The sequence below is a fragment of the Ascaphus truei genome, chromosome 5 (assembly GCF_040206685.1).
Source record: "Ascaphus truei isolate aAscTru1 chromosome 5, aAscTru1.hap1, whole genome shotgun sequence".
NCBI lineage: Eukaryota > Metazoa > Chordata > Amphibia > Anura > Ascaphidae > Ascaphus > Ascaphus truei.
In genome coordinates, this window is record NC_134487.1 from 176,730,657 (window position 1) to 176,744,433 (window position 13,777).

Consider the following 13,777-nt stretch of genomic DNA (forward strand, 5'->3'; position numbering starts at 1 on the left):
TTTCCCCCCCTTTAATATGTGCATCAATACAATCCACACAATGATAAGTAATTAGCTAAGTTGCCGACCGATCCGTTCTCCTGTGATCGATCGGCGTAGATTCGGCTCGGGGGTTCACTAAATGGCTGTCAGTGCAGCAGAAGAGAACCAAAGATGCAAAGTTATGTGGGGGAGATCATGTGACCAGGCAGTCACTAGATACAATTGGTGCACTGCTAGAGATAGGGCAAGGCTCAAAAAGGGGTGTGCCAGACACTGTTTCAGAAGAGGAAGAGGATATTACTTTGTAAATGGTTGCTATAGAAACAAAAATGCTTATTACATTATAATACATTCAGTATGTAATTCAGAGTTGTTTAAAAAAAATGCTATAAGTATTTTCTCATAGTACAGAACTGATTTATTAAAAAAACACATGTAGGATATTGCTTGGTCTGCAGCTTTAAACCAGCAAACGGTAAAAATCCTATGTTAAAATAAAAAAATAAAAAGTCAGTTCTCTAATATTTGATAATACTGTCTGCATTTTTTCTTATCTCCTAATGCCATTTTTAATGATTTAAAAAAAAAAAATGTACTGATCATCCTTTGGTTTCTACAGCAACCATTTTGAAATTCATATCCACTTAATCTTTTGAAACCGGCTCTGACACATACCTTTTTGAGCTCTGCCCTTTGGCAACAAAGTATCACAAACAGATCTGTTGCTGAATTCCTAACAGCAAACTGTCTATTACTCTGAAACCTGTAACAATAATGTGTTACACTTAATATAATGTTATATATTAGCAACAGCATTTCACAGACTGCAGCACAAAGTTAGAAGGCGGCCATTTTGTTAGGTGGACAATCAGGATTCTTACAGATTTATAACAGGAGCCTCAAACGATTGCCAGATTTGTAAGACTGTAGAGTTATACATTGTCACATGCATTACATATAAAAATAAGGGACAAAAAGGGGGAGGGACGTAGTATTGCTGCTTTAATTAAAGCTCAAAATGCCTCTGTCAGCGTCAATTTTAGGGCAGAATCGAACTAGTTACAGCAGATGCACATGAGAAAGGCCAGCACTTTATCTGCACCATTGTATTAATTGGTTGCAGCCAACTAACGTTTATCTGTATGAAAGCAATGTGTTTTACCTCAGCCCTTTCCCTGCCCTCTACCTTCTTTGTGGTGGAGGGGAGATTAACCCCGTCACTACCATAGGGGCGAGTGATGGATTGCAGTTCTCTTTGGCCGTCAATGGGTTAAAGGTCTAGTCCAGTACAACAACAACAAAATGTTTTGCGGACAAATTGCCACTCCTCTGATTTTCTTCTGCATGGTCTTTAACTTCGCTATGTCCAGTTTCCATGTTGGGCGTTCAATTATTTTGGGTGAACTCTTTAAAATGGCCACCATGGTGATCTTGGTATAGCGCAGCCCTAATCATTGTAATACTGGAATCACTGCCACACTACAGTATTTCTTTAGGGGACCTAACCAGCCTTTAAAGATCAGTGTACACTGTTGATTATTAAGCTCGGCTAACATGATACAGATACCTCTACATCTACATCTACATACATATGTGTGTGTGTGTGTGTGTGTGTGTGTGTGTGTGTGTGTGTGTGTGTGTGTGTGTGTGTGTGTGTGTATGTATATATATAATACCTGGTAATGTGCTTTCTGCAGAAAGGGATTTCTGGCCTATGTTTGAATATCTTATAAACATACCCCAATTGGCAATGTGCAAATTTTTTGCAAAAGTATATGAACCAGGCTTTATTTGCGATTTTGTCCACACACAACAAATTCACAAAAATGCAAAGTAATCAATGTGCAGGTCACATGGGCCCTAAATATATTACCATTTGCGCAACAGTTTGCCAATTTTTGTGAAATTCTGATGATGTAAAATGTAGCAAAAAATACAAAATGTTAAAGAAATTTTGCGAAACATTTAGCGAAGCAACTTTGAAAACGTTTGCACGTCTGTTTTTATGCCATAACTGTTGAGTTCAGGGCTGGGAAGGGCTAAAAAAAAAAAAAAGTAGCCGTATTGTGTCAGATTAAAAAATAAATTCTGCATTTATTATACATCAGGACATAGGTTTTTGGACGGCATTTTAGAAAGACTAGAGCAATATTTGTGCTGTTTTAATAGGGAAATAAAAAGTATAATTGTAAGTTTGCAGATAAAATCATAGTGGTACTCTGGGTGTATAAATACAAAATGGTGGTATCCTGGGGGTGTAAATAAGAAGTAAGGGTTCCCTAGGGGTGTAAATAAAACATAGTGGTACCCACCTCCATTCCCCCAAGTTCAGATCACACTTTTGACCAGAGGTTGAGTAAGAAAATACATATAGCTCCTGTTGTTGACTCTTTCTCCCTGATAAAAGTTCCCTTCCTCCCAACGCAAAACAATAGAAGATGGGCAGACCCCCTCTATCTCTTTCTGCCAGAGGGACAGCAAAGGGGTTAAGAGGCCTTTTTATGTGTTAAGACACCATGGTGTGGAGAGCAACGCATTGCAGGTCTCCTGTGGGGGGTGTTGATGGGGTTAATAAAAAAAAGGGTGGCCCCTTTGCATGGGATCAATACCCTGCTGGTGGCTGCGGCCCTTTTACAACGCGGCGAGAATGTAATGATATCTGTGTGGGCATCTGTATTATATTATGCTGTGCAATATAAATGCAATTACACTGCTGGCAAGCAGAATCCACATGTGCAGCATCTTTGCTGCAAAGCACTTATAATCTTGAAAAAAATATCCTATTTAAAAAAAAAAAAAGACCTTTTGCTGCCTGGTTAGGGGAGGGAGGGGGGGGGGCGTGGGAGCTTTGTTTTGTGTTGCAGGTCCCTCTGTTAGCAAAGCGAGTAATTAAAACTTTATGGACGTTATCACTCTTCTCTCCACCCCTTTCACATCTCCTGCTCTCTGTCACCTTGAACCCTTTTCCCTCACTCCCCCTTACCTGTGGAACCCCCTCACTGTCAGTAACTATCAGTATACACCAAGCACCTCTCCCCACCTTCAAGACAAACCTAAAACCTCCCCTCTTAAATGAAGCAGCACAAAAGCGTGGACTCGTGGCTACTGTCCCACACCAACAGTCTCTCCTTGTGGCCAAGCTGCCATCTACTAAACATCTTCCCTCACCTGCTGTCTCTGTAAATCACCCACCATACCACTTAGATTGTGAGCTCTCCGGGGCAGGGATTTCCTTTCCTATTGTCTGACTTTGCTGCACTTATTGTATTATAATTCCCTGTATTGTCTTTGTAAAGCGCTGAGTACACTGTGGGCACTATATAAATAAAGATATACATACATACATTTACTGAAGTCTCCTAGCTGCAAAATCAGTACAAAAAATGTTTTCCACCATGAGGTCTGATCCCCCATCGCAATACAGTGATCGCAAAGTCACTTGAGTATAGATTTGGCAATGTTATTACAATATGTATTACACCGCTGCTCACCATCTTGGATAGAGGAGGTAAGAGGATTGTCCCAGTAATGAGAAGGTGAAGGCAAACATAAAGGGAACTTTTCACCCCCACAGGGCAGTACGAATGACACAGGGAAAGGGGATTTCACCAGCAACAAAATGAAAGGGTTTTGTGCAGTAATAGCACTGATAATGTGGAATTCACTACCTATTGAGACTGTGATGGCAGATACAGTAGATATGGTTAAGGAAAAGGTAACACATCTTTTTAGAAAGGAAACATATATAGGGATATACCAAATAAGTTAGAACACAGGAAGAGCATTGATCCAGGGAGAAATCTGATTGCCATTACTGGAGTCAAGATGGATTCCCCCCCCCCCCCCTTTCTGTTATGCGACACAATTGGTAAATGTTTCACTGGGTTAGTTAGTTTTCTCAAGAAAAAAGGTCAATAAAAATACGATTATAAATATAGGGTGAGTCTCTTGCCCTATTAGAATTTAAGAAAGGTTGAACTGTTTGTGCCTTTTTTCATCCATTAGATTCAAAATCAACAACAGTGCTGGACCAGACCACTGGATTAATTCCAACTACATTTTTTAGTCATCATATTTTACACATAATGAGCTTGTCTACACATACTGTAGTAAAAAGGGCACTGAAGAGATGGGCTTTCACATTGGGCCATGATCGGAAATAGTGACCGAGCACCTGGGCGCATTATTGCTCTGTAAAAAAGCATGTGAATGCTGAAATGAATTTGCTTACAAACTCCCAGGTGCCTTATTGCTTTTTTGGCAACACTCATTGAAGGGTGTAAGAGCACCTAGTCCCCACTAGGATCCCGGAGCTTTCTTGCTACATCTAAATCTGCACCAGGTCATAAAAGCTCGTACACATGAGTAGAAGGTCAAATCTTTCATTATTAAAGTGTAGGCAAAATTATTCTTCACGTTCCTGACCCTGGACTGTACTTACTAAGCAGTGCTATGCCATAGGACACCATATGGCCTACACAAATCAATGGAAAGTAAGGTGCCTTATTGCTTTGCACTGCTTTGTAAATACCACCCACTGCTTCTTACGGACACTTTTAAAAACATATATTATCTGTACACAGATTCTTAAATAAACTCTTTAAATAAGGAAATACAAAATGTACAAATTTACAAGATAACACATCCATGCACAGCTTTCCCCTATTACTATCTGCACCCGCACTCCGACACCACCATGCCCTCGTATTTAAACTTGTAGGTGACTACTCCTGCATCCATGTAGAGCATGGATATGGGGTCCAGTTTGGTGGCGACACAGCAGGCTGTCGATGCCTTCTTGGCATCTTTCATGTGAGCCAGCGTCTGCACAATGGCATGTTTAGTTGGCGTGACGTGTTCCAATAGTGGGTAGGAGCACACGCCTCGGCACTCGTATGCATCGTACCCGGTTGGGGCAATGATCCAGGAGTCCCATCCGATCTCCTTGAAGTCGATGTAGAGTGGGGTCTTTTTGCAGTAGTTACCCTTTGCGTTTCTCCGGATGCGGGAGCTGGCATCGTAGATAATGTTGGACCTCATCTGCAACAAGGACTCCTCACTTGGAACTCTGTCCAGGGTCTCGAGTTCTGCAATCTCCTGACCCAGTGCCTGCTCGTGGTTGATCATCTCGTTAAGTTCCTCCCTCTCCTCCTTCTTGTCAGTGCTCTGGTCGTTTGAAAAGACAATGAGTAGGGGCATGTGCTTGGTCTCTGGCCTAACATCTATGTCCAGATTTCCCTTTCCGGCCCCTTCTAGATCAATATCCGGGTTTTGGATGTGCACTTCAAACCTGCGGGTGGAAGATTCTGACCTACTCCAGCGTCGGATAGCCTCTGTGATATCAAAGGTCTCCCACTCGCTGTTAGTTTCGTAGACCAGTCTGGAAGCCAGTTCCACTGCCTTTCTCATGCCTTCTCCCTCATCGCTCTCGTACTCATATAATTCATAAATAGTGACTTTCCTGTCCACTCCAGCATACATTATCCTGTCCCTCTGAACGAGCGCGTACAGCCTGAGTTCAGCCATGACTATCTCCTCGTGCTGAGGAATGGACACGTTGAAGAGTAGAGGATAGTTCCTAACCCCCTTGACATCGCTGTATGATGTGGACAAATCTGAAATGAAAAAATATATCACATCAGAAAGACAGAGGGGGGGGGGGGTGATGCCACCGTATAAATCCTTGGTAAGATCTCACCTAGAGCATTGTATGTAGTTATGAAAAACATATTCAGAAGGACGTATATAAATTGGAGATTGTGCAAGGAAGGGTTACTAAAGTGGTGCACGGTCTCTAAGCCACAAACTATTAGGAAAGACTAAAGAACATGTACAGTTTGGAGGAGAGAAGGGAAAAGATCGGATTGAAACTTTTTATAGCCAAGGATCTAATAGGATCTGCGGTTTCAGAGCAAATTGGAAAATCCATAGACTGGGTACGCCAGGGGGCGTTTATCTGCCAACAATTTATATGTTTCTATAACAAAAACATACTCATCGCATTTATAATAATAATAATAATTATTATTATTATTTCCTGCATTGTGTTGCAAGCCCCTCTGATGTAAGAAAAAGGGTTACATTTGTTATTACTCAGTTCTTCTTTCTCCCTCCCTCACATGATCATACACGCTCCTCTCCATCTCGCAGCCCCCAGCACCTCCTTGGGTTGCTAGGAGCAGGTACCCTGAAATAGCACTGCTAAACATTGCAACCTAGCTGAATGGAGAGCTCTGCTCAGCGTCTCCTCACACTGCTCCTAGCTCCGTCCCGTGCTGTTAGCACCTTTCGTGCCTGAGAACTTGTGTCCAGGACATTCACACACTTGTTTGAAGTCGAAGAGAGAACAGGGGTTTGAACATATGGTGAAATGGGTTGGGCTGATCATCTAATGGACTGGGAGAGACTAAATAACATGGACGGTGTAATGTGCAGTCCCACTAACAAATACCATACCTTGGGAGGATTAAACCTTGATCTCTCTCAGGTTCTTATTTCATATGCTGTAAAGCTGTTTTCCATAGGTTGGAAAAGATTTTAGTTTCAATCATCTAAACAGATCTGATCTCTTCTCGAGCGCAGAAAATATTTAATCGCAGCGTATTAAATAGGTGCCGTAGAATTTAAACATGCAGGCCCATGTCAACTAAGCAGTGCAATTTAATAAGCCACTTTCTGGTGCCGGAAGACACCTTACATCCTATTTACTTTAACCGGTCATATGGTGTCTTCTGGTGCCGGAAGGTGTCTTGTTGGGTAGCACCTCTTAGTTGGGTGGCCCACAATCTCTCTGAAAAGAAGTTAGTAATACACAGGGAAAATAAGGTACTCTTAACCACTTTAAGGGGTTAAATATATTCAAATATTGTTGAGAGATTGTCCCATATTCACTAGGCAGTTCTATTCCAATAGATAAAATACAGAAATATACCTTAAGATACCTTCCATGTCAGAAGACACCTTACTGCCCATCACACAACGACCTGTAAAGGGTTATATTTTCTATGTGTCTTATGGAGTATGACTGCTTAGTAAATACAGCCCTTTATGGTCCATTCACTTTAATGAGACTGTAATGTGTCTTGCAGCATTTTCTACGTGTCTTGTAGAGTAGCACTGCTAGGTAAATCTGGCGTCATGTGTTAGCCAGACTTATCTGCTGTCAATTCCTGTGTGAGTGAAATAGCATTGACCCACAATGAGTAAAACCCAAACTGTGAGATACGTGATATTCAGGGTTTGGTGAGCCTGTTTTCTAATGAGTAAGCCTTGCTCCAGGTGAGTAATACTTGGCTGGGCTGTGTTCCAAGAATGTTCCAAATGGGAAGCAAACAGAAGCTCAACATACTTTGCAGTTGAACAAAACATTGCTGTTCTTGTCATTTAATGTAATATTATATAGCAGATATTACATAGCGGATATAAAGTTCACTGCTTTGCCGTTTATTCCACTTTCATTAGCTTCTTTGTCATTATTATTATTATTAATAAACTCTCTAAAAGGCACCAACATATTCCGCAGCACTAAAATTGGGGTATGAAAGACAATTATTATTACAATGGGGGAGTGTAAAGAAAACAATACAACTTACAACAGTCCTACCAGCTTTGGAAGCTTGTCCCCCATGTGTTGGCTTGCCCACCCCGGAGCAAAGATGTGATTTGCATCATCACACTCCACCCACTCCAGCACGATGACAATAATCACATCATCATGCCCTGCCCACCCCGGAAGAACACGGCTCCACAGTGTGAAAGCCGGCCGGACAACCCCTTTTCACTGCTCCCTGGGTTTCTATACTCCAAGAAACAACGAGAAACGGGATGAAACTGGGTGTCACACAGTAGGACCATGTGAGTTGGCCAGTCGGATTCAGGAAGTAATAATAACATATTACATACACCGGTTCAGTAGTTGCAAAGCTTACAAAAGTTTTAAAGTGCGTTTTCAGGGCGCCTGTATGTGTGCGAAGTGTGCAGGAAATTCCACAGGTGGGGAGTCGAGAGTGAGAAAAGGTTATGAGGGAGGAACAGAGGAGAAGACTAGGGCAGAGCAGTGAGGCAGTGTCGGAGAGTACTGTATGTGGAACTGGGATCAGAGATGTATACAGGATTTCAAGAGTTGCTTGTGATACATATGACAGAATATTGATACATTGCTAGTATAGGGATTCATAATATCAGCGTAGTCGTGAGTGTTCCAGGCGTAATGAGACCCCCATATACAAAGATTGGGGTAGAGAAATTCCCTGGATTTTATCTTTTGAATTAATTTATGTAAGCAGCCCTTTAATGTGAAATGAAATATAACTGAGAGTTAATGAGATTTTAATTGTAAGCAGGCTTGGAGCAGGAAAGATAGAGGCCCTGTGTTCTGATTGTTTGCTTATTCACAGATTCAATCACACGCCAGTTGTTAAACTCTCTAAACGTAACGAAATATAACAGTGTCATAAACTGGATTTTTATGGTAAGGGTGGAACTGGTTCAGTTCTGGATTGTAACCTTCAACTCAAATCCTTTTGTTATGAACCATGTCCGCGATCATTCCAATTAGAATTATTGGAGATTGTGTTCCAGATGGAGGTGTGAATGTTAAGGCCAATAATGGACAGCAATGGGAGTTTTCTGCTTCTTTACCAATGTCAATATGCAAAATTATTTAAGCTGTCTTCCAATGAGTGAGGTACTGCACACTCAAAGGGAGAGATACTTTTTTCCAGTGTGGAACTCGTTGCAAATGTACAAGACAGCCTTCCAGTGAGTAAGGAACACATTCAAATGGAGAGATACTACCTTCTTTGGTTTAGATTATGGCGCTAGCGCACTCGTGTGCGCGTTCATGCACCAACCTCAAATTGCCTAATACCTATGTGGCCTCTTCGTGCGCGCACGACGAAGCACGATGGTGCGACCGTGATTTGAAGAAACAAAAAAAATCGTTTTTCCAAACGCGGCCGCATGACATCCATGTTACGTGAGCGGTTTAGCCAATGAGGGCGAACCAGCTTCGCGACATGTCTGCTCGCCTCCGCAACGCCTACTAAACGCCTCCCCAATCTCCTGCAGCCAAACTCACCGAACGTTGGTGCTGCAGGAGTGTGCGAGGCTATGCGCAAGTTGCACAGGTAATATAAGCTTAACCTAATAGTGACACTCACTGCAAAGGAGACGGACTTGTAATGAGTGGGACTGCTTTCAAATGAGTGAGACACTATCTTCCAATGAAACTTGACCAGCTCTGATATCATCTAGCAGCCATTCTGTGTTAAAATGCCAAAATCAAAATCAGTTAATACCAGAACCATTTTCAGTAACACCCCAAGGAGGAAGGGTCTCTCCCTCTCCCTCTCTGTGTTTTGCAGCATTCTGCCTTACAGCCCCAGAGATGGTTATGTAATGACCAGCAGCGACACTACACTGAGTTGTGTCTGTCACATTTTGCCACAAAGTAGTACTGTTGTGCTGAAGATGCATCGATTCAAGATGGCGACCCTGAGCAGTTCCCAGGACTAGAAGCTGCACCTGGAAATCTCCCTGCTAATCACTCTCTATTAAAAGCTAAGATGTTGGAAGTTAAGTGATCTGTGTATTTCTCAGAGATGTGATTAGGATGGACGGTGACTGTAATGGGAACAGACGAGTTCATCCTCTAGTGATAGAATATTTCCACACGAGATTTCATCCAACGCCAGGGATCACATGCCAGTTCTAAATAAATGAAGCCATCATTAATGCGATGATTCTCAGATCTGACAGAATATTCTGTTACACATGTAAAGAACTCTTTGGGAATACAAGCAAACGACTGCAGTATGATGCACACGGTTTTCCCACGTCCAATAAAACATGGATTAATGATCTGCAAAAATGGGGGATGTCAATGTTACGGAATCCAGATCTGAGAGCGCTCAGCCCTGGACCATACACACAAAATATAAATGTATAATTCACGTACAACCCCTTATGTTTATAGGGATGCGACTGGTGTGTGACAGTAAATAAACAAAAGAAGAGAATTATAATGCAAGCACTATTCTCTCCAACGTAATGACTTCAGAATCCTACAGTTTATTCCAATCCTTCCAATTTCCCTACAGATTCAGTATTTGCATGATACTCATTATGACACCGGGATCCATCATCGTGCTCCGATGTGGGGGATCGCATCCCAAGCCGGTGTATACTGACACTGACTTGAATGGCAGTTAACACCGGATCCAACTTGCTAAATCTGCCACTTAGTTCTCTACTTAAACCTACTTTTCAGAAGGGACCGAAATGCAATTGGGGTTAAAGAAGTCATTCTGGAGAGAAAACAACGACCCCGCTAAAATGGTTTGTATATAATATACTGTATGTATATATATATATATATATATATATATATTTATATATATGTGTGTGTGTATACAGATATATATATATATTATATGAACAGAAATGGTAGGGGCATTTCTACAATAATAATGTGTATGCTGCCCGTGGAGATTATGCCTTTCCGTTTATGCTGTCAAGTTTTCTTGAGGTGATGTTTTTTTTATTTGTATTCAGTTGTATTTATTATTGGTTTTTTTATTTTATTTTTTAATCAGAATATAAATGTAGCTAGTGAATACAAATCTGTATACCAGTGCGGCTTGATCTTTGCACTCACTCTGGCCAATAAGAAATGGTATCACTAATGAAATACTCTCTTCTAGGAAGCAATTGTTTTGCTAGATTAAGTCTCAAGACTCAAGAGGGGATTTCTAAATATATATATATATATGAGCAAGAAGTATGAAGTTCACATCAGTGATGAGTAATATCACTGCCTTTGAAGTGCGGGAACATTGAACATTGTATCCCACTCTCAGCTCTCCTTATGACCTTGGACAAATAACTTTATCTTTCTGCGCCAAAGCCACCAATATTAGATTATAAGCTCTTTCAAACAGGGACTCACTGGGCAAGTAAAACTCCACATATCGCGTTACATACATTGTAAGCGCTATATAAGAAGAAAATAATATTATTTTAAAAAAAAAGTTAAAAAAACAAACGCTAAATATTTTGAGTGTTTTTTTTTTTATATAAACACTTTTTGGTACAGATGAGGGAGGGTGGCAGGTTGGAAGTAGTTATAATGAGCACCACCAGTCTTACACCAGTGATTCCATGTGGAAGAGTCTATTTTTGAAACGTACCACCTTAAAGCCAAAAAATAAATGTTCTAATGAGATTTCTGTGAGCGAAAAAAGAGAAACAATGATCATGCAAAGATTTATTGACTGTACTTTTTCAAAACGTATAGCCCAGGGGGAGCTGGGAAAGTTTAGCTCTGATTAAAGACAGACGTCTTGACTGTATAATGTTCACTTACGGACTTAAGCTGGGGAAAAGCCAGAGCCCTGCAACACACACCCTTTGCATTCACTTCACATTAGAGTTTCAAAACAGGGCTAAGAAATTAACCCACCGTCCCTGTACAATATATGCAGCCAATGAATTGTAAGGTATAGAAAAACAAGAGCAGGGGTGATTGGAAGCAAAGCTAGGCTTTCTGCTTAAGATGGGAACTACTGTACTTAGAAATTCACCTTGGTTCATGAGGACACGACCATGTACGTTACAGATGCCTTGGTGTGAAGGACCTAGATGAGGGGTTCCTAACCTTTTTCGTTTTTTACGAAAAATCCATATTTATATGATTTAGTGGCTGAGTCTCCCTATAAAATTATCAAAAGTTAGCAATGCATTGCTAGCCCCCTGGCAATGAAGGGGGTTAAGTTATTTGTAGTCACGCTAATAACGGTGTTTGTAAAAAGTATTTGAAATGTAATTGAAAAAAAATGTTCCATTGACAAAATTCATGTCAACCGTGATGCAGCTCTGAAGGGTGATTGTAGGTGGCAATACCCTGGTTAAGATGAGGGATAGAGAGAGGGTTTACTCAGGGATTATTTTCTCAGCCTGAAATGAAGGATTTTAAGAACACAACCTAGGCCAAGGACTCCACAGACAGTACTGTGGCCCCATCCCATTTTAAAAAGCCTTCCAAATATACTGTGTGTAGCAACAAGTAACACAGCAAAAAGTCAGTTGGTGCTTGAGTGTGGGGAAGAACCTTGACCTTCATCCTCTTTGAAATTGAATGTGCAGCATTGTATAGCAATGATAAGTATCTCTACGTGTATCCAGCCCCCACACTTCTTGTCCTTTTGAAGGTAAATTGAATTTAAAGTGGATAAATCCTGCAGAAATGTTGATTACCTTTTTACCTGCCCCACCTAAGTCTAACCCACATTAATGACTATTAATGACTATAGGTGAGGCCTTTCTCACATTAGAACTTCTTCTCTACAGAAAGCCCAGCTGATATTAACCCCTTCACTGCCAGAGGGGCCTGCAATACTCTGTAAAGTAGTTAAGAAAGGAAGCTTTTTCAGAGATCCGTTGTGCGTGTTGTGTTACAATGTGAATCCTATGCTGCGATATTGCAAATGTTGTGATATGTCGCGATAGGCCGCGCTTAGAGGTGTGTGAACGCTTTCCATTCAAAAATGTTTGTGCACATATACTAAGGATTTGGGACGGCGGAGAAAAGATTATGAAAGTCCCTGGGACTTGCAACAGAAGGGTTTTAAAATTTGTGAAAACATAGTCACATTTTGTCAGTAATTTTGACAAAATTGGAAAACAACCTGCAATTTGTTTGCTAATTTTAATGGCTGAGGAAGATGGCAGCTGTAGGACAAGTTTTTGGTGGCTTTTTAGCAATGAATGAAGTCTGACAGTTTTTTCAAGATTCAGACATTTTTACACATCTCCAATTGTACAGCTGTCAAGGCTGGGGTCCCCAGTCACACCCATGCTCCACCCCCCTCCCCCGGAGCAAACCCCAACCTCTTACCTTCGTTTTTGAAACTGCGTACAATATTCGCTGAAGGCATGGTGGATCTATCCATAGCAAACTTGTTATAAAGCTCCAGCATGTATTCTGGAGGCTCCACCTTGACAGGTGCCTGGACTGGGATCCCAGAGAGGTTGAGGGTCTTCAGGAAATCATCCTTCATGGTTTCCAGCAGGGAGTTGAAATCAAACCCATCCTGTTCTGAGAGGACTTCGTCAAACAAAGGCAAGTCATCTTCCAAAGGTTCCTCCAAGCCCATGATGGGACTGCCCGAAACACATTGAACCAATAAAATCAAGGCCACATATGCCCGCAGAGAGATGGGATCCATGGTCAGATTTCGCTCCTGCTCTAATTAATCTCAACTGCCAATGGTCTCCGGCGTGCCTGTTTTATTCTCTAGAGAGTACACTGCTTTTGTCATCTGCAGTTGACAAGTTTGGAAACTCTCGTCTGAAACTTGTGACCATTCTCTCTCTCTCTCTCTCTCTCTCTTACACACACACACACACACACACATGCACACACACAGCCCTTGCTCTCTCCCTCCCTCCCTCTCTCTCTCTTCTCCTCTCTCTAAAAAGCCAGGTTTCACTAATTGGATAACATGTCCCTATAGCATCCCTGCTTCTCTTATCTCCCACACTATAAGCGTCTCACCAGATTTTGCTGCTATCTCACTATCCCACTTCCCCTAATGAGCATTTTGTAAACATTTCCATATTCTGACACTGCCTGTGAGATAGGCCAATTTTTCTCTCTGCTAAAGAGAAAAAAAAAGAAGTTTTGCCCTTGTTCTGCAGCTAAACTTCCCTTTGGTGTGAGCTGCCAAAGTTTCCTCTGAGAAGTTTTATGTGATCTTAGCTAACATGCAAGAAACATATAGGCTCAGAGAGAATG

The 13,777-nt window shown here is 41.4% G+C and overlaps 1 protein-coding gene across 1 annotated transcript; it reads right to left on the bottom strand.

The window, feature by feature from the left end:
- Window positions 1-3,843: 3,843 nt before the first annotated feature.
- Window positions 3,844-13,443, bottom strand: BMP10 (bone morphogenetic protein 10). Its single transcript, XM_075598989.1, has 2 exons — window positions 12,878-13,443; window positions 3,844-5,597 (listed from the first exon to the last, which is right to left on the bottom strand). The coding sequence occupies exons 1-2, from the start codon at window positions 13,206-13,208 to the stop codon at window positions 4,651-4,653; spliced, it is 1,278 nt and encodes a 425-aa protein (XP_075455104.1). The 5' UTR covers window positions 13,209-13,443; the 3' UTR covers window positions 3,844-4,650.
- Between the last annotated feature and the right edge of the window lie 334 nt (window positions 13,444-13,777).

Excerpts from the sequence above, each read along its gene's own strand:
- BMP10 (XM_075598989.1), bottom strand. The coding sequence starts at position 13,208 with ATGGATCCCATCTCTCTGCGGGCATATGTGGCCTTGATTTTATTGGTT. Across the intron at positions 5,598-12,877 it reads ACGCAGTTTCAAAAACGAAG|ATTTGTCCACATCATACAGC; the intron begins GTAAGAGGTTGG and ends TTTTCATTTCAG.